The 20,878-nt window shown below is 45.8% G+C and overlaps 1 protein-coding gene across 1 annotated transcript in view; it reads left to right on the forward strand.

Annotated features, from left to right (window-relative positions):
* The first annotated feature begins 298 nt into the window (after positions 1–298).
* TRAIP (TRAF interacting protein) overlaps positions 299–20,878 on the forward strand; it is a 40,711-nt gene continuing 20,131 nt past the window's right edge. The window contains exons 1-10 of the mRNA XM_078768835.1: positions 299–331; positions 482–565; positions 666–705; positions 2,323–2,450; positions 4,695–4,789; positions 5,427–5,540; positions 8,679–8,766; positions 18,921–19,010; positions 19,312–19,397; positions 19,613–19,777. Coding sequence (XP_078624961.1) covers positions 2,415–2,450; positions 4,695–4,789; positions 5,427–5,540; positions 8,679–8,766; positions 18,921–19,010; positions 19,312–19,397; positions 19,613–19,777 — 674 coding nt within the window. The 5' untranslated portion in view covers positions 299–331; positions 482–565; positions 666–705; positions 2,323–2,414. The remainder of the gene's footprint in view (positions 332–481; positions 566–665; positions 706–2,322; positions 2,451–4,694; positions 4,790–5,426; positions 5,541–8,678; positions 8,767–18,920; positions 19,011–19,311; positions 19,398–19,612; positions 19,778–20,878) is intronic.

Raw genomic sequence — 20,878 nt, forward strand, 5'->3', positions numbered from 1 at the left:
GCCTTCTCCCCAGCTCATCTATTTGAGGACAAATAGTCCCTATTGTTCCACCCAATAAATCACATCGTCCGTCCAATATTTTTCTCTTTCTATACCACGTTATTCTACCATCAGCTTTGCCTTCTAGTAGCTGTAAACATGCACTCCTTGGTGAATTTCTCAAAATGTGCATGGTGAAATGCATCTTTGATGGACAGCGTGCTATCTTGGGCAGAACAAAGGGACTTATTTGCCCACAGTGATTCGATCGGTACTACTCAGGATGGGCTACCATTGTTCCGAACACAACCTCTGGTAACCGATATGTCACAAAAGAAGAAGGGCATACCAAGTGAGTCTGATTTCATAATCGAGTAATTATTCAATGCAGACATCAGTTCCCAGAAGAAAAGAAAAACGCTACTTGTTTGATCTCATGAGATATTTAGTCTCAAAATGGTAATTTATTCTTGTGTGTGTACGCATGTTTTTTATTTTTCAGGTCACAGCGAAAAATGTCATTAGCAAGTTGTATTTTGATGTTATCGATAATGACAGCTCTCAGATAGACCCTGAAACACTAAAGGTAAGAGCATTTTCATCATTATTCCCGCTATTGGTTGAATCATTTGGAAAGTCTTTTCTCACTTTGTTGCTTTCTCTATGTGAGTATTTTTCTTTTTCAGGATGACGTGGATAAGCTTGCAGCTCGGTTGCACGTGAGCGGTAAGCTGTGTTCTGCCAAAGTTAGTGCGTGCAAGGCAACCAAAAACTTTAAAATGGAACTTTAAAACAGAAATTTGGCACGTGGTTGTCACGATGCCAGACATGTCCGTGTGGCATCCACTCCCACATATGTGGCGTTATAACACTATGTGACATGAGCACTGTGTGGTTAAACGAATGCCCAGATTCCATCAAGCATAAAGCTCATGTTAGTCAAGCTATAACTCCTTCCTTTTTACTGCCGGCCTGGTGTTGTCTTAATGGTTTAGGTTACGAGCTTAAGATCTCAGGGTCTTGAGCCTCTCAGGGTCTTGAACAAACTTTGGTACATCACGGGTGACGAAGGTTGTTGTCACGTTTCATCAAAATAGTGTGTGAAGTTTCAGAGGAAAAAGCTAATCCCTATTTTATGGGGGTTAAACCTGGTTCCACGTTGACCCCCGGTAGACCCTATTAGATCTTGTTTTTTTTCATGGTGCGAACAAACCTGTATAGCAACATACCAAATATAATTTGTGCCAAGTTTGGTCGCAATCCCTTCAGCAGTTTCAGAGAAGAAGTTGCTCGTGTTTACGGACTGACGGACAGCTGACACACCATGGCATAAGCTCCCTGGAACTACGTTCCAGGTGAGCTAAAAATAAATGTCATCACATGTGCATGTGTGCAGTTTTGGAGAAATTTTATTTTTTACCATGAAAAATAAAAAAATAACCCTAACCAATAAAACCTTGGTGCGTTTGTCAATCTAAATAATGCCACGTCTGCCTACTGCCTTTGTAAGTGAGCATTCATGGACATCGTAATCAAGATTAATTTGGTTTAAAGTGCCATGTCCCATGGATCCGGTTTCCACATCTTTTTTCCTGTCTGCCATTTATAATTATTTTCCTTTTATAATTTACCACAATTCCCTGTCACCCTGATGGCAAAATACAATGGCCAGTGGTGCCACGGACGATTTTAGGTTTGAAGACTCGATTCAGAAGATATTTGGTGGACAGGTTAGGGTTTCAATTTATAAATTGATTTGATTTTAGTGAAGATCCAAATCTCGATCTGGATACGAGCATTTAAAAAAAACAAATTATACGGGATTCTTCACCATTGAGAGTTGGAGCCAAAACGATATATAGCACGATATCTCAAAAAGGTTGTGGATGAGTTACGACAAAACCAGATGGATTAGTTGGGTGATGAGGCTGATTTTGGTTCAGGTCCGGATCCAGATCCGGCCTATCAGTGGGATACAAAACGTTAACTGTTCAGCCTGGTCGAGGTATGCGCTTTATCGAGGGTTGTTCTGATTTAAACTAGTAATACCCGCTCTCTCCAGGAGTGAAATGTGGCGTCGATATCCCCTCCCTTCAGTAGGGATTTTAAACCACTTGCACTATTCCACACGTACAGGTGAAAACTGCAAGCCGTCTCCCCTGATTGGCCCAGCCATTTTCAATTCTATAATGGTTAGGCGTACACACCTACTGAGAATTGCCTTATTTTAATTAGCTGGAAACATCCGCTCCTTCCATGAGTCCTGGGGGGTTATGTTTTGGCCATGACTTATGCAAAAGTAATTTTTTGGAATCGCTTTCTTTTTCACATCTGTGCCTCCAGACCGTGAGCTGCTGGAACAGCGTCAAACCTCAGAAGACTTGAGTAAGCTACTGCAGCGTTCTCAAACGAGTCTGTGTGCTGCACAAAAGAGCATGGAAGAATCTGAGCAATTGTGTGCTACTCTGAGGGTTAGTGAAAGCAAAAGCACCTGCCACCATCCAGGTTTTTAACTCTATGCTAAACACCACTTTGCATGATGCTCTATTTTGCCTGTTTTCTCAGCTGATGAAATGCTGATGCCATGTCATCCGGTTAGACCATTTTCTGATGTTCGTTGCCATACATCTTTCCCAGACTATTTTCCTTCACAAATATAATTAAGCTTCAAACTGGCAGTTATTGTACCACCATTATCACAAAAACTTTGTGGGCATGCCTCATTAGCCTCAACAGCGCCACCACACATATTGGCAAATACCCGTCCCTAATCCAAAACCATGATCTTTTCTACCCTTGTTAACCCCACCCAAATACCTCCTCCTTCCAATTTTCCAGTTTCCACTCCTTTGAGTTTCCTTCTGTATCCAACTTGTCCACACCATGCATGCGTGTTTTGCATCCTGATTTTTTTTTGTCTGTTACGTTCAGTGCAATAGCTTTTCCACGAGCCTCGACTATATACAATTTTTTTTGGGGATTTACTGTGCTTCATATGATTCGATAGTGTTTCCTGTTTGTTTCTTCTGTGAGTTATGCAAGACGACGATCTGCATAACTTGAGCTTGATAAATTGTTTATTGCCGACTTGAGCTCAAGAGGAAGCAGATCAGGAATATTTTAAAGGGAGTAACGGGTGAGGGTGGTGCCATAAACAATGAAGAGTTATGACCATGTTTGTAGTGATTGTTGGATGCCTCTGTCCATACTATCCTGGAGAAAAGCGTTTAAATAATTGTTGATTGAACTTGAAGCTATAATTGTTGGATTTTAGTACAGTACAATGTTGGGTTTTTTTTTTTTGACAGAAAAAGGATGAGGGTGGTGGTTCTTGATCTTTCCAACACCCTTTCTTGATTTGATCATGTTCCTGCTTTATGCTTGGTTCTCGTGTTCCATCTGCTTGTTCCTAAGAATGTGTGATGTTGGTCATGCAGCAAAATTACTTTTTGCCTCTCATGGCAAGAATCTGTGTGATCGGACAAAAGGCATTTCGGAGTGATTAATACACACAAGGCAGGAGCAACAAAAATCCATCCTGTGTTCTTGTCCAGGTACAACACCCAACTATTGATGCTTTCAATTCCTCACTTGATGTACACAGATTGCACCTTTCTGCAGACCACCATTGCCAATCAACTTTAAAGCTGCAGCTCAAATCCAAGAGAATGGTACCATCCCAGCTCAAGGCTGGATGTTGGCAAGCTCAATGTTGAAAGTGTAGCTGAAGAGTTTCCAAACAGGTTGTGGGGAGTCCAAGGGATCTGGGTGTTTCAGGAGATCCTGAAGAGTTGTGGAGTACCTTCAAAACTACCATCCTTGATGTTGACGGTGGGTGTCTTGGAACCTATTGTCTGGCAAAGAGGCACTTTGTCTTCCAAGAGGCACTGGATATCTTTGACCAGTGTCGCAGGGCTTGATAGCTGAACTGAGCTGTCCAGGTAGCTGAGGTTTTACAACTGTACATTCGCTGAGGGCAGACAAGGAGGCCAATGTGTGAGGAATCTGTGAAAGTGTAGAGTTAAGTGATTCTCATCCTGCTTACAGAAGAATCTGTGAATTGCGTTCCTTCAAGCCTGTCTCTCGGTGTATTGCATTTATGGTGGAGGGTGGTGAGCTCTTGACAGAGGAGTCTGAAGTGAAAGCCCGCTGGGTCGGTTACTTTGAGTGGCTTTACCAAAAGCTGACCCACCAGCTGTACAGTTGGATGTTATGGGTGTTCTGGTCCCTATTGTTGATCCTCCAATCAACTGTGAATCATTTTCGTTTGTGGAAACTGGTTGAACCAGTTGCAGTGAACTAATTGAAAGGGGGCAAAGCTCCTGGGATTTATGGCATCCATGCTGAGCATCTCAAGGCTGGTGGGAATACTGTACTCGTGTTGTTGCATTCAGTTCTGTGCTCTGTTTGGAGCACAGGCATCATCCCATCTGACTGGATGAGGGGCCTTGTTGTCCCTCTATGGAAAGGGAAGGGTAGTTGCCAGCACTGCAACCAAAAAAACCTTTTCCGAAACAGCTTCACCGATCTATGTGAAACCTGTCATGTCTGGTTAAAAATGTGATTCTTCAAAACAGCTGAAGGGATTTAAATCAAACTTGTTTATTTTTAGGACGGTCAACAAGGGTATCTACCCATGGGCAGGGACTACGTGGAGGCATATTGGCGACAGTTGCATTGCTTCAGTTTTTTTTTTTTTGTTTTTTTTTTTCCAGAAACAGAATCACTTTCTTGAGAATCAGGCTCAAGATGCAAAGAAAGCTCAGGAGGAAACTTGGCGACTTAACCAGAAACTCAAGAACCTACAGAAGTATGTTGAGCAATTTATTATTTTTAGTTGTGAAAAATGAATAAGGCCCATTCAATATTACTCATATAAATTATCATGAACATTTTAAAAATGTATTAGTTCATGTGAGCACTTACATTTTATTACGTTTGCCACCGCAGGTAGGTGGAGGATATGTCTTCATGTCTGTCTGTCTGTTTTGCTATCTGTTTGTTTGTCTATGAACAGGATATGTCAAGTTGTGGATGGATTCAGACGAAATCTGGTTGAGAGGATGGGTGTGTGACAAGAACGAAATCAGATGTTTATGAACTTCTGGATCTGGATCCTGATACGATAATTTTTCAAGTTATTCTTCACCATTGCGAGATAGAGCCATAAACGATGTATAGCACGATATTTCATAAAGTTGTGGAGTTGTTACAAAACGAGGTGGATGAGTTTGGTAGGTGACAAGAACAAGCTGATTAGATTGTGTTAAACATTTGGATGTAGATCTGGCCTATCAGTTTGATACAAAACTTTATCTGTTCATCTGGCAGAGGTTTGCGCTGTCCTAAGTGCCATTCTAGTTAGTCATATGGAAATGTCCTTTTACACATGAATAAAGTACAAGTACTTCCTCTCCTTCCCTGGACCATTCTTTTATGGCTTTCAGGCTCGATGAACTGCTGCGGAGCAAGGATGCTGATGTTGAGGAGATGGTGCGAGACATGGGAAGTGGACATAATGCTCTGGAGCGGCTCAGCATGTACTGCATTTCGCTGAAGAGGTCTAGTCAGCAATACTCTCTCGATGTATTCCACATTTGCATACTACGTGGTATTTTGACTGATAGTCATGTGGTATTTTGAATAGATGTGTTCCGCATTCGCATATCATGTGGTATTTTGACTATGATAGCCATGTGCTATGTTTATATTTGCATAATCATGTGGTACAGTTTGGCTGTGTTCACTGTTTTTGGTTTGAAAATGCAAAGGCTATTGAAGACTGATTGATTTATCACACATAGCTATTCGGTCTGCAGGTGTATCATTGCTCCGGAATGCTGTGACGTGGAACACTAGCTATCCACATATGTGATATGTATTTGCACATTGCGTGACTCATGTTAATGACACTGATCTTTTGATTATTATTTCAATGAGTTATTATTACTCGTCCGCTATTTACAATGCAGCCGCACAATCAAATTATTATTACTATTAGACAAACCAAAAGACCCAAAGATCCAAAAGACCCTGAGGAACCAAAACAAGCGTTACGCCTAGGTCCCCCCGTCGGTGAAGTGATGAGTTGACAAAGTGGAAGACGCAGGAAACATGGAAGAGTCGATAATATTTGCGAGTGGGTTGGAGACACACCCACACACCAGATTAGAAGTTAGTAGTTCGTTTATTTTTCAAGATATTCCGCTCACAAGGTTCGGACATACACATGGTGGTGGCCATCTTGGATTTTGATGTGGCGACCCAATTTTCAATAGCGTTCTTCCTTATGCGTAGATACACCCACGCACCAGATTAGAAGTTAGTAGTTCGTTTATTTTTCAAGATATTTAGCTCACAATGTTCAGACATATATGGCGGCGGCCATCTTGGATTTTGACGTGGCGACCCAATTTTCAATAGCGTTTTTCCTTATGCCTAGATACACCCACACACCGGATTAGAAGTTAGTAGTTCATTTATTTTTCAAGATATTTCGCTCACAAGGTTCAATGCACGCACGCACGCACACATGGACGGAGGGGAAAACCATAGTCCCCCTTTCGCTCTGCGGTGCGACGGGGGACAAAAAGACCCATATTAACCAAAAGACCCAAAATAACAAAAACATCCCGAGGACCCAAAATATCCCGAAGACCCTGAAGATCTTTAAAGACCCAAAATATTCCAATGACTCTCAAAAGGCCAAATATATCTAAAAGACCCAGAGGAATAAAAAGACCCCAAAGACCCAGAGGAATCAAAAGACCCCAAAGACCCAGAGGAATCAAAAGACCCCAAAGACCCAGAGGAACAAAAGACCCCAAAGACCCAGAGGAACCAAAAGACCCCAAAGACCCAGAGGGACCAAAAGACCCAGAGGAACCAAAAGACCCCAAAGACCCAGAGGAACCAAAAGACCCCAAATACCCAGATGAACCAAAAGACCCCAAAGACCCAGAGGAATCAAAAGACCCCAGAGACCCAGAGGAATCAAAAGACCCCAAAGACCCAGAGGAATCAAAAGACCCCAAAGACCCAGAGGAATCAAAAGACCCCAAAGACCCAGAGAAATCAAAAGACCCCAAAGACCCAGAGGAATCAAAAGACCCCAAAGACCCAGAGGAATCAAAAGACCCCAAAGACCCACAGGACCCAAAATACCCTGATGAACCAAAAGAACGAGAGGACCCAAAAAATTGTAAGGATGAGGCTTCAGACTTTGTCATGCTCACCTGGTTGTACAGTCAAATAAACTGTTCCAACCCGTCATTTTTGATGGGCTTTTCTAATAGTGGTACACACAGTGCATTCAGAAAGTATTCAGACCCCTTCACTTTTTCACATTTTGTTATGTTGCAGCCTTCTTCTGAAATCGTTTAAATTCATTTTTTTCCTCATCAATCTACACTCAATACCCCCATAATGACAGAGAAAACAGGATTTTAGAAAGTTTTGCAAATTTATTAAAAAGAAAAAACTGAAATATCACATTGACATAAGTATTCAGACCCTTTGCTATGACACTTGAAATTTAGCTCAGGTGCCTCCCATTTCTCTTGATCATCTTTGAGATGTTTCTACACCTTGAATGGAGTCCACCTGTGGTAAATTCAATTGATTGGACATGATTTGGAAAGGCACACACACCTGTCTATATAAGGTCTCACAGCTGACGATGCATATCAGAGCAAAAACCAAGCCATGAGGTCGATGGAACTGCCTGCAGAGCTCAGAGACAGGATTGTGTCGAGGTACAGATCTAGGGAAGCCTACAAAAAATTTCTGCTGCATTGAAGGTTCCCAAGAGCACAGTGGCCTCAATAATTCTTAAATGGAAGAAGTTTGGAACAACCAGGACTCTTCCTGGAGCTGGCTGCCCGGCCAAACTGAGCAATCGGGGGAGAAGGGCCTTGGTAAGAGAGGTGACCAAGAACCCGATGGTCACTGGCTGAGCTCCAGAGATCCTGTGTGGAGATGGGAGAAACTTCCAGAAGGACAACCATCACTGCAACACTCCACCGATCTGGGCTTTATGGCAGAGTGGCCAGACGGAAGCCTCTTCTCAGGGAAAGACACATGAAAGCCCACAGAATCTTGTTTCTCACAGTCTGAGTCCTTTGGGACTCGGGTGCTTTTGTGCAAACTCCGAGCAGGCTTGCATGTGTAACAATACTTAAGGCTGCAACATAACAAAATGTGAAAAAAGTGAAGGGGTCTGAATACTTTCTGAATGCACTGTATTTGCCTCCATTTTGACGTCATAATTCGACAAATACAAATCTTCATCCGATTAAGATGAAATTTATTGAGCATCATCTCGGGATAAATTGGTGGAGAAAAATAAAATGATGACGTCATTCGTCATGTGGTTCAGCCACCATACTTGTTTTAAAACAAAAGCCTTAAAAAACGCTAAAAACACATCCTGGGGAGTGTCTGCAATCTCTGATTGCTCTTCCTTTTTTAAAATTATTTTGAATGGTTGAAAAAACAAGTAAATGCCTTCTTGAGATTCATTGGAAATTTTGAGGCAAGGGAATGAGGAACATTTCTCTGAAGATTGTTCATAACTAAAGCAAAAGACTACCTTGTTAACCTCGAGTTGTATACTTGAAAATAGAACAAGGCTCTCAACAGAGTGCAAAAGGCTCCAGTTAGCTCGCCTGTTTATGGTGCATTGTTCTGTGTGTGCACAGGGAATATGAGCAGCTAAAAGATGCACACCAAACTGCTCTGGAAGAGAACCGTAGGACTCAGCGCAGGCTGCACACCTGTTCCAGCAAGGTATTGGCTGATGTTTGCCCTCTGCACATCAGAGCATCCTGTCACCCATTTTCATTTTCAAAAGCTTGCCAATACTTTGTAAGTAAAACTTTGTGTTACCTTTTTAATTTATATGCAATCTCATTGGTTAATGGCAATCACGTGACACAAACACAGCACGGGCAAATGGCAGCATATCTAAATAGCCGAGCTGTGTCTTCCACCCATTGGCTTTCTGCACAGCTGGCATGACCACGCCCAATAAGAACCTAACTCTTTAAATAATATGTACATCATTTTCAGGCTGCGGTCAGCCAAATCCATCTGATGCGGTAAGATATTACAGAACAAACCTATTCGCAATTGCCATGCCTTCCCTTGATGTATGGTTTTAAAATAGTGTTAATTATATAACTCTGTGAAAGATTGATTTGCTTTGATAAATGGAACTTTACAATACTTGCGCTTTCTGCCTCCCTCACGGCTTAATATTGACTCTGACTGGACATTTGGACATCGCATCCTCTTTTGCAGCTTAAAGGGGAACCCAAACGCTCTTCAGAACCCCTCGACGCTAATCTATCCCTTGTCTTTTTCCGATTTATAAAGTGGGTAATTGTGCGATTAAAAGACAATCTTCTTCTTCTTCATGGATAGCCGTGGCATCAAAGTGATGTCGACTGCCATATATGTACTGTTTACGGGCTACATCATGGTACAATTTGTGAACCTTCAGAGTTGCTAATGATGGAATCAGTATCGGAATCCGAGCTCAACATGCACGGGTCTCCATGTAAACCACCTGAGGATGAAGGTGAGTTTGTGTGACGTCACGAGCAAAATCAAAAATCGACACTTTCCCTTTCCCTTCAAGGCAGCAAAGCACACCGCCTCCCCCTCTGTGACTGTGTGTGCGGCATTGGTTGTTATCTCCATATGCGGGTTTCAGAAAGTGGATCAGATCCACTTTGATTCAGAAAGTGGATCATCGGGGCCAAGCGAGCAAGGGCGTGTCGGGACCTAGTTCGTGCCATTGACCGAGTGGTTCGCACCAACCGGAGCTGTTTTCGGATGACGTGCTGATGTCCTTGGACTTCGTGCCAGGCTCTGGGCCGACCGGGCCGATGTGCATCGAAGTCCTTTCCAAGGGTGTAGTGCTGACCGGGCCGCCGTGGTGCTGACCGGGCAAACGTGGCGTGGTGTGCTGACGGGGCCCCCGCAGCCATGATGCCCCCCCACCCCCACCTCAGAATATCCATGTTTTAAACGTTTCCCAGTGTGTACCCTGGATTAGAATAGGTACACCGTATCCCTGCGTGTCGTAAGAGACGACTAAGAGGGTTGGCGTCAGGAAGGGCATCCGGCCATAAAAACATTGCCTCAAAAAGAGAACCATGACAATTACAACTACATATGGACAGGGTCCAGCCCGAAGTGGAGATCGGTTTCTGACGTTTGGGACATGGAATGTAGGGACAATGACAGGGAGATCAGGAGAAGTGGTGGAAGTATTGGTCAGAAGAAGAGTGGACATATGTTGTGTGCAAGAGACGAGATGGAAGGGAAGTGGTGTGAGAATGGTGAAGGGTAGGCAGGGACAGAAATACAAGTTTGTGTGGCAAGGGTGCCTGGAGGGCGTGAATGGTGTTGGTGTCCTGTTTTCTGAGGAGTTTGTAGACAGTGTGGTGAGTGTGACGAGAGTGAGTGATAGGTTGATGATGGTGAAAATGATGATTAGAAAGCTCTTGGTGAACGTCATCTCGGGATATGCTCCGCAGGTTGGTCGGAGCGATGAAGAGAAGGACAAGTTCTGGTGTGCGATAGAGAAGCTGATGGAAAACGTGAAAGATGAGGAAGTTGTTGTGGTAGGAGGAGACCGAAATGGACATGTGGGAAGGAGTATGGATGGTTTTGAGGGAGTTCATGGGGGTTACGGATATGGTGAGAGAAATGGAGAAGGTGAAAGGATTTTGGAGTTTGCTGATGGAGCTGATTTGTTGATTTGTAATACTCAGTTCCAGAAAGAGGATAATAAGCTTGTTACATATGTTACATATTTATGTGAATGTATGTGAATTACCATGCAGGTGTTTGCTTCCGTGTGTAGTATATTAAGTTGTTGTGTAGTTGTTGTGGTTGGAGGGTCAGAAGCCCTTCTGAAAGAGTGGCAGGAAACGGAAGTGGCCGGAAGCGGAAGTGACGGGAAAGGGAGGAGAAAAGACACGAGGGAAAGGAAGGCTTCTTCTTCCTCGCCCCGCGACGACGAGAAGGTGGAATCGACCTTACGCTGCGCGGAAAACGCGCCGTTGCGAAACGTCTGGCGAGAGGAGTTACCTGGGCGGTAAATACCTTTGGACACGTCCAGTCACTGTGAGTTCGTGCACGAAACCAAGCGTCCGGGACAGTTTGCCCCGTCTACAAAGACGCGTACGGGTCCGCACGTGGGGCCTCGCTCGCGTCGGAAGCCGCGCTGGGTTTTGCCCCGTCTACAAAGACGCGTACGGGTCCGCACGTTGGGCCTCGCTCGCGTCGGAAGCCGCGCTGGGTTTTTGCCCATCTACAAGGACGCGTAAGAGTCGCACTTGGGGCCTCGCGCACGTTGGACGCCGCGCTGGGTTTGCCCCGTGGCTTGGCAAGGAGTTGCGCTGCAGCCGCGGCCCCAGTCCGAGACGGCACGTTTAGAGCACGTCCGCCCGGGGCTCGTTCAACCGCCCGTGTGCGGAGAGGAGAGACATTGACCACGGAGGGAGTCAGGAGTGGGGCTCACGTGAGGAATGTATAAGATTAAGATGGCCATCTTAGAGTTTGTGTAGATGAGTTCACATGGTTGTAATATTGATTGTGCATTGTTGATGGATGTTGATTGCTCAGTGAATATATTATTGATTATTCCGGATCCTTGGTGTGGGGTTTCTTCTTGACCGGAATTCATATTGATTGCGTTACGAAAGCGTATAAACCATATATCTTTCTGGCGGGGTCCCTCCCACGGTCCGGGGGTCACCAAGACCAGGTAGTTACCGGGAGGACCACGTAACAGAATTGGGGGCTCGTCCGGGATTACGATTTGCGGTTTCGCAATTGGGTCTACGTCCGGGATCTAAAAGTGTATAAAATAATAAAATAATAATATTTTTGGTAATTAAAATTTATTAATTAATTATTAATTGGTAATATTTTTTTTTGAGAAATTGGGGAAAGTCTTGGGGTGAAGGTTAACAGGTGTTAACGATAGGCACCATGGCGTTTGTGGCACAGAACTTTGGGGTAACCCCGAGTGAGGCACAGTTCCGAGCGTTGCTAAAGTCGGATCTCTTGAAATTGGCCAAACATTTTAACTTGGAGGTCCGAACTAATTTGAGGAAGGCAGAGTTGCAGGCCACGGTGATACAATCTATGGTGGGATTAGGAACATGGGACGAGTTAGCCTGGGAGTGGCTACCCGAAGAACCAGAAGACGTGGAGCTCCGGAAACTGGAGTTGCAATTACGGAGCCAGGAACGGATCAAAGAAGAAGAAAGGAAAGCAGAAGAGAGAAGAGAAGAGAAGCAAGCAGAGGAAAGGAGAGTGGAACGAGAACTCCAGGAAAGGTTAAAAGAAGAAGAAAGGAAAGCAGAAAAGGAAAGAGCAGAAGAAGAAAGGAAAGCAGAAAAGGAAAGAGCAGAAGAAGAAAGGAAAGCAGAAAAGGAAAGAGCAGAAGAAGAAAGGAAAGCAGAGGAGAGGAGAGAAGAGAAACAAGCAGAGGAAAGGAGAGTGGAACGAGAACTCCAGGAAAGGTTAGCAGAAGAAGAAAGGAAAGCAGAAAAGGAAAGAGCAGAAGAAGAAAGGAAAGCAGAGGAGAGGAGAGAAGAGAAACAAGCAGAGGAAAGGAGAGTGGAAAGAGAACTCCAGGAAAGAAGAGAAAAGGAACAAGCAGAGGAAAGGAGAGCTGCAAGGGACCTCGAAGCAGAGGAGAGAAAAGCGGAAAGGGAATTAAAGGAACGTGACATGCAGCTTCAGCAAGAAATCAAAGTCAAGGAGCTGGAGTTAATGAGAGAACGGGGAGAGGCACCACCCTTGCTGACGGGGTCGACACCTCACCAAAAAACCTGGGATGTGGGCAGACATGTGAGGCTGGTTCCACCGTTCAGTGAAAAGGAAGTCGCGAAATTCTTCCCACACTTTGAGAAAGTGGCTCGACAATTAAACTGGCCGGAGGAGGCCTGGACCATACTCGTACAAAGTGTGCTGGTGGGGAAAGCTCAGGAAATTTATTCGGCGCTACCAATGGACCAATGTGCAGATTATGAGGTACTGAAGAAGCACATCCTCAAGGCCTATGAGTTGGTTCCGGAAGCTTACAGGCAAAAATTCAGGAATGCCAGGAAGAGGGAGAGTGAGACCCATGTGGAGTTTGCCAGAGTGAAAGAAAACATGTTTGATCGGTGGTGTGAGTCAAAAGGAGTCGGGAAAGACTTCGAGACATTGCGGGACTTGATCCTGGTGGAGGAATTCCAGCAGTGTGTCCACGAGGACATCAAAGTGTACCTGCAGGAAAAGAAGGTACCAAAGTTGTGGGACGCAGCCACCATGGCAGATGATTATGCCTTAACCCACCGAATAGGGGTCCACGAACCTAACTCCTCGCCTAGATCTCCGCAGGGGAGGTGGGGAACAGCAGGTGCGGAGAACGACCATACATGGCGGCGGCCTCGAGATGATTATGGGGACAACTATGATACCCCACCGGTTCGAAATCAGAGGGATGCGGGCCCAAGACAAACTTATAGTTCGGGGGGCCCGAGGCAGACCCCGAGTTTTTCCTCCGGGCCTACTTGCGCGTTTTGCAAAAAACCTGGACACTTGATGTCCAGTTGTTACCTCATGAAAAGGGACAACCCAGAGCGGAGTCCGACTATTACAACTCCGAATGCGATGGCTAGCGTAAGAAATCGCCATCAAGAGGGTTACCAACCATTTGTTTCCGAGGGGTTTGTGTCACTGGATGGAGCCTCGACTAACCGGAGACCGGTTAGGATATTGAGAGACACAGGGGCCCATCAATCTTTAATGCTTGAAGGCATTTTGCCATGGTCCGAGGAGACGGCAACGGGGGATAGTGTTCGTTTACAGGGGATCGGGGGCGGTGTTAGTGCTCCCCTTCAGGTCATCCAGTTGGAGTCCGAGTTGGTGTCAGGACCGGTCACCGTCGGTTTACAAGCCACGTTTCCTGTAGAGGGTGTATCTGTGGTTCTCGGGAATGATTTGGCCGGGGGTCAAGTTTATGGTAACCTGAGGGTTGAGAAAGAGCCCAGCAGGGAAAATAACACCACACCAGCTCGGGATGGTGACAAAAGTGCCAAGTTATTTGTAGGGGGACTGAACTTCAAAACAGAGGAAGAAGTTCTGACCTCTGTCTTCAACAGATATGGGCCGCTGGTGGAAGTGCGGTTGGTAAGAGACTGGGAAACGCAACAGTCAAGAGGGTTCGGCTTTGTCACGTTTGCCAGCACAAAAGACGCCAGAGAGGCAGAGAAGAATTGGAATGGCAAGGATTTGGAGGGTCGGACCATAACAGTAGGGAAGGCATTTCGTAGGCGTCGAGAGGTCTACAGGAGAGGACAACTGGGCGGTAGTTTTGGTGGTGGCCGCAGTCAATATTATTATGGAGGCTCCCTGAGTTACGGCCGCTCCCGAAGGAAGAATTGGCAAAGTAGTGGCCGAGAAGAAGACCGGTATTCAGGGGACTACAGGGACCAGTGGTCCCACCCTAATTATTAGGGACGTTCTGAGAAGTTGAAGCACTGAAGGCGGCGGAGCCGCCGAGCCAAGATTCCTACACGAATTAACCGTGAACGCCGTTCCTAAAGGCGTCCATGTAGTGAACTTTCCTGCACGGACTAACCGTGAACTCCGCGTTCCTAAAGGCATCCATGTAGTGAATACTCGGCTTGGCCTCCCGGAAAAGTGCTATCGAGTGGCTTAACTGGCTTTATTTTTAAGTGATAACTGTGCCCGGGGGGAATTGATAATGTGGGGGGGTTGAGTTATCTGGTTTATTTCTCCAAATTGGCCGGCAAAGAAAGTTTTCGCTGGGTTCAAACTTTCTTTCTTGAAGGGGGGGAGTGTTACATATTTATGTGAATGTATGTGAATTACCATGCAGGTGTTTGCTTCCGTGTGTAGTATATTAAGTTGTTGTGTAGTTGTTGTGGTTGGAGGGTCAGAAGCCCTTCTGAAAGAGTGGCAGGAAACGGAAGTGGCCGGAAGCGGAAGTGACGGGAAAGGGAGGAGAAAAGACACGAGGGAAAGGAAGGCTTCTTCTTCCTCGCCCCGCGACGACGAGAAGGTGGAATCGACCTTACGCTGCGCGGAAAACGCGCCGTTGCGAAACGTCTGGCGAGAGGAGTTACCTGGGCGGTAAATACCTTTGGACACGTCCAGTCACTGTGAGTTCGTGCACGAAACCAAGCGTCCGGGACAGTTTGCCCCGTCTACAAAGACGCGTACGGGTCCGCACGTGGGGCCTCGCTCGCGTCGGAAGCCGCGCTGGGTTTTGCCCCGTCTACAAAGACGCGTACGGGTCCGCACGTTGGGCCTCGCTCGCGTCGGAAGCCGCGCTGGGTTTTTGCCCATCTACAAGGACGCGTAAGAGTCGCACTTGGGGCCTCGCGCACGTTGGACGCCGCGCTGGGTTTGCCCCGTGGCTTGGCAAGGAGTTGCGCTGCAGCCGCGGCCCCAGTCCGAGACGGCACGTTTAGAGCACGTCCGCCCGGGGCTCGTTCAACCGCCCGTGTGCGGAGAGGAGAGACATTGACCACGGAGGGAGTCAGGAGTGGGGCTCACGTGAGGAATGTATAAGATTAAGATGGCCATCTTAGAGTTTGTGTAGATGAGTTCACATGGTTGTAATATTGATTGTGCATTGTTGATGGATGTTGATTGCTCAGTGAATATATTATTGATTATTCCGGATCCTTGGTGTGGGGTTTCTTCTTGACCGGAATTCATATTGATTGCGTTACGAAAGCGTATAAACCATATATCTTTCTGGCGGGGTCCCTCCCACGGTCCGGGGGTCACCAAGACCAGGTAGTTACCGGGAGGACCACGTAACACATACACGTCAGCTGGGTCGACGACAACCGTTGACTACCTGATGGTGCATAGGCGAGATAGGGGGCACCTCCGGGACACAAAGGTGATACTGGGGGAGGAGGCTGTTTCACAGCACCACTTGGTTGTCTGCGACATAAGGGTGAAAGGTGCGAGGAGAGCTCGGCAGGTGAAGTACCAACCGAGAATGAAGGTGTGGAGGTTGAAAGAGGTGACAGTAAGGGAGGCATTATTAAAAGAGAGGCTGAGTAGGGTAGAGGATGATGTGGTTGAGCTTGAAAGTGGTTGGATGTCAATGAAAGCTAGTCTGTTGGGAGCCGTTGGTGAGGTATGTGGATGGACAAAAGGACCACCGAGGCACTCGGAAACGTGGTGGGATGACGAAGTTGGAAAGAGGATTGATGAGAAGAGGAAGAAGTTCAAGGAGTGGCAGAAGGCGAAGGGTACGGGAGCAGAAACAGCAGAGCATGAAAGTTATAAGGCAGCCAAGAAGGCTGCAAAGAAAGAGATAGCAAAGGCGCAGGAGGCATGTAGGAAAATGTTCGGAGAACGCTTTGATTCGGAAGAGGGTCAGAGAGCAGTATTCAGGATTGCAAAGCAGATAGCGAAAGAGAGGTGTGATGTGATGGGGGTGAGTTGCTTGAAGGATGAAGTGGGACAAATCGTTGTGGACCCAGATGGAATTAAAGGAAGATGGAAAAGATATTGAATACAGAGAATGAATGGGATGGCAACATAGAGAGTAACCCAGTTTTAGGACCGGCAGAGAAGACAACTGAGAAGGAAGTTGAGGAAGCGATAAAAGCAATGAAGAGTAGAAAAGCGGGAGGGCTGACGGGAGTTGTGGGAGATATGTTCAAGGCAGCAGGAAGTTGGGGTGTGAAGAGAATGACAGAGATCTGTAATCTGGCGGTGAAAGAAAGCCGCATTCCAGTGGATTGGGAACTGAGTACCCTCGTCCCTCTATACAAGGGGAAAGGTGACACTCTAGAGTGTGGCTCGTACCGAGCGATAAAGTTATTGGAGCATGGAATGAAAGTATTGGAAAGGGTGTTGGAGAGGAGGATAAGGAAGAAAGTGAAGATCGACGAAATGCAGTTTGGATTTATGCCAGGAAGAGGAACGACAGACGTGCTTTTTATTGTGAGGCAGTTGCAGGAGAAGTACATGGAGAAGAGGAAGAAGTTGTTTCTTGGGTTTGTTGATCTGGAGAAAGCATTCGATAGGGTTCCAATCAAAGTATTGACATGGGCAATGAGGAAGTTAGGAGTGGAGGAATGGTTGATCAGAGTAGTGATGGCAATGTACAAAAGAGCGCGCACAGCTGTAAGGACGAAGGACGGGAACAGTGGTGAGTTTGAGGTGAAGGTGGGAGTGCATCAGGGGTCGGTACTAAGTCCACTACTATTTGTAGCTTTGATGGAGGTGCTGGCTCAGAACGTAAAGGAGGGTTTACCGTGGGAGTTGTTGTATGCAGATGATCTGGTGTTGATTGCGGAAAGTATGGATGGACTGAAGGAAAAGATGAACAAGTGGAAGGAATGTATGGAGACAAAAGGTCTGAAGGTGAATATCGGAAAGACGAAGGTGATGGCAAGTGGTAAAGCATGTGGTGAGGTGGAAAGAACTGGGAAGTGGCCCTGTGCTGTGTGCAGGAAGGGTGTCGGAGTGAACTCCATTCAATGTGCAATGTGCGCTGAGTGGGTTCATCAAAAATGTAGTGGTCTGAGAGGGTCATTAACCAGTGTGGCAGCTACATTCAAATGTAAGGTGTGCACAGAGGGAGCTGCAGATGGAGGAAATGTTGAGTTGGATCTTGGAGACGGCGTGAAGCTGGAAGGTGTGAAAACATTTTGCTACCTCGGAGACATGCTGAATGGAGAAGGTGGATCAGACTCGGCAATGGTTGCGAGAGTGAGATGTGCATGGAAGAAGTTTCGGGAACTGAGTGGCGTGCTGATGAGGAGGGGAGTGTCGTTGAAGCTGAAGGGAAAGGTGTATGCTGCATGTGTGAGAAGTGTTATGATTTATGGGAGCGAGACATGGGTAATGAACGTAGAGCAGCAACGAAGGTTGGAAAGTGTGGAAATGCGAATGGTTCGATGGATGTGCGGAGTATCGTTGAGAGAGAGGAAGACAAATGATTAATTGCGAAAAATGATGGGAATAGAGCCTGTGATTGATGTTGTGAAGAGGAACAGGTTGAGATGGTTTGGTCATGTGTTGAGGAAGGATGAAAGTGACTGGTTGAGAAGAGTGATGGAAATGAATGTAGAAGGAAGTAGCGGATGGGGAAGACCGAGAAAGACTTGGCCAAAGATGGTGGAAGAAGAAATGCGGGCAAGGGGGTTAACAAGGAGAGATGCAGAAAATAGGGCAAGATGGAGAAGATTGTCATGGGGACCGCAAGGCTAACCCCCGCTCTAGCAGGGAAAATGGCCTTAAAATGCATGTTGTTGTTGTTGTTGTTGTTGTTGTTGTTGTTGATCAGATCCCTCCCAGGTCACGAAGTATCGATGCGTACCCCTCAGTTTCTACCGCTACACCTGTTGTGCATGACCTTAACAGAGCTACAGCTCCCTACATCCCATAAGATTGTATTGCAGCCAATACCAGGAAGATAATTTATCAATTTTATAGACAGTCTACGCCCGGAGAGGGAACTCAGTGAACTGGTCATCCCTACAACACATTAGGTCACGATCAGGCGTCATTACTGTTGTGAGTACCAGGAAGCAAGTGCAAAATCAGCAATTGATGCATATATCCAGGAAATGCCTGCCACACATTAACCTGTCTGTGGTCCAACTCCAGGGAGGAGCTTCTGCTCCACACTAACGAGGGCCACCAAGTCCAAAATATGTGTCCATGGATGTTGCCTATCTGTACGGGGTGCATAGGTCTATAAAATGTGGACATAAAAAATCTGGGTAGTCATATTGGAAATACTCATGTTTGAATGCCAAACAGTTCCCCACCAATTTTTGTGGTGTAGGTGCCATTTGTAAACTAGGTGAATCGTTGTGTTACATAGAGATGTATGTTTGATACACGATCATGTTTGTGCCATATTGCTGCAGCTGCAGCAAGCAGAACAATGGATGGGAGCATTCAAGAAGCAGCAGAAAGAAAGTGAGGAGGATATGGAGGAAAGCATCCGCCAAACAAAGGTGTTCTAAAATTCAGCTTTATTTGGAACACAAATGCTTTGCAACGCAATATCATTTTAATTTTCGTTTCAATTTTGAATGTATAATTGCACACACCACAACCATACCATTTTTGGAGACGTTGTCACTATAGTTATAGTTTACGTAAGACCAACATTGCAGAGGGGAGAAGGATTTTTCGCAAAATTCACGGGTCTCCTTAAAACAACCTTGTTGTTTTGGTTAATGACTTCCCTATCAACTATTAGGCAGAACCAATTTTTTTCCCCCTCATCAGATTTCCCCCTTATCTTATTTTCAGAGCCTGAAGCAAAAGCTGGAATTGCTGAAACAAGCTCTGCCCAAGTTGCCACACACTAACGAACTCTCTCGTGCCATGCTGGAAAGGTGCTTGGGGTTTGGATGTTTTGAGTCGATGTGTAGGTTTTGTTTGGATTGGTTTATGCTTAGGAAAGTGGCAAGTATTTGGTTTGATTTCCAGACTATTGTCTAACAGACGTCGAATGTATATATACTGGCAGAGCAGCTGAACGATGGGGTGTTGTTTTGAAAATTATGATCGGTGGATGGTGCATCACTGACTTACTGGACTGCACTTCCAGTCCAGCTCCATTACAGTTGCAACCAAGAATGTGTCCCACGCAAGACGAGAATACTGATGGTGAAAACTGGGTTGATGACTTTTCCTTGAACGTGAACTTGAACCCTTCCACTCCAGAAATGTATGCGGTGCCTAGCAGTCACAGGTCTGGTCTGTACAGCAGAAGGTACTTGCTGATCTGTTGCCGATGTGAGAGCTTTCCACTTTTCTTATTTTTATTGAATTTTTACTTCTGTAATAAGGATTCCGAGCTTCTGTAATAAGGATCAGGATAGCACAGGGAAGTGTACTCGTATTTGAGCTGTCTTGTTTGTGTTTGATTCCCGAGCTAACTAGAAAACTTTTATCCTGGTGCCTCACAGGCAAGGTGTCCCGTCTGAGTGTGTTGGTTGTCCTTCAAAGTGATGTTAAGCTGACTGTGCCATCGACTGAGCATTTGCTGGTGGACAGATATGATGATATTTTAATATTCGGCCATTGTGTGTCCGCATCCTTGCCAAATTCCAAATTCCTCCCCTGGCCTTTAAAACCATGTGATGGACTTATCCACGGTTGATAATCCATGGCCAGAAATGTTCATGACCTGCAGGGAGCACCCCAATGCTTTGTAAAGCCTGAATAATTGGCTGAATATATGTATGTGCTGGGTTGGCTCGGCTCGCTGCGCTCTCCTCACCACGCGTCGTGACAGAGGAACGGGCTTGTTTTAGCTGAGGATAATGACTGTACCTGAATTGCTGTGTTGTCATGATTTACACCAATCATAATACAAGCTGGAAGGTGTGAAAACAACTGGTTACCTAGGAGACGTGCTGAATGGAGAAGGTGGATCAGACTCGGAAACGCTTGCTGGAGTGAGATGTGCATGGAAGAAGTTTCGGGAACTGAGTGGCGTGCTGACGAGGAGGGGAGTGTCGTTGAAGCTGAAGGGAAAGGTGTATGCTGCATGTGTGAGAAGTGTTATGATTTATGGGAGCGAGACATGGGTAATGAACGTAGAGCAGCAACGAAGGCTGGAAAGGGTGGAAATGCGAATGGTTCGGTGGATGTGTGGAGCATCGTTGAGAGAGAGAGGAAGACAAATGATGAATTGCGAAAGATGATGGGAATAGAGCCTGTGGTGGATGCTGTGAAGAGAAACAGGTTGAGATGGTTTGGTCATGTGTTGAGGAAGGATGAAAGTGACTGGTTGAGAAGAGTGATGGAAATGAATGTAGAAAGAAGTAGAGGACAGGGAAGGCCGAGAAAGACTTGGCTAAAGATGGTC

This window comes from Myxine glutinosa, unplaced genomic scaffold (genome assembly GCF_964187855.1).
Source record: "Myxine glutinosa unplaced genomic scaffold, kmMyxGlut1.1 SCAFFOLD_585, whole genome shotgun sequence".
In the NCBI taxonomy this organism is placed as follows: Eukaryota; Metazoa; Chordata; class Myxini; order Myxiniformes; family Myxinidae; genus Myxine; species Myxine glutinosa.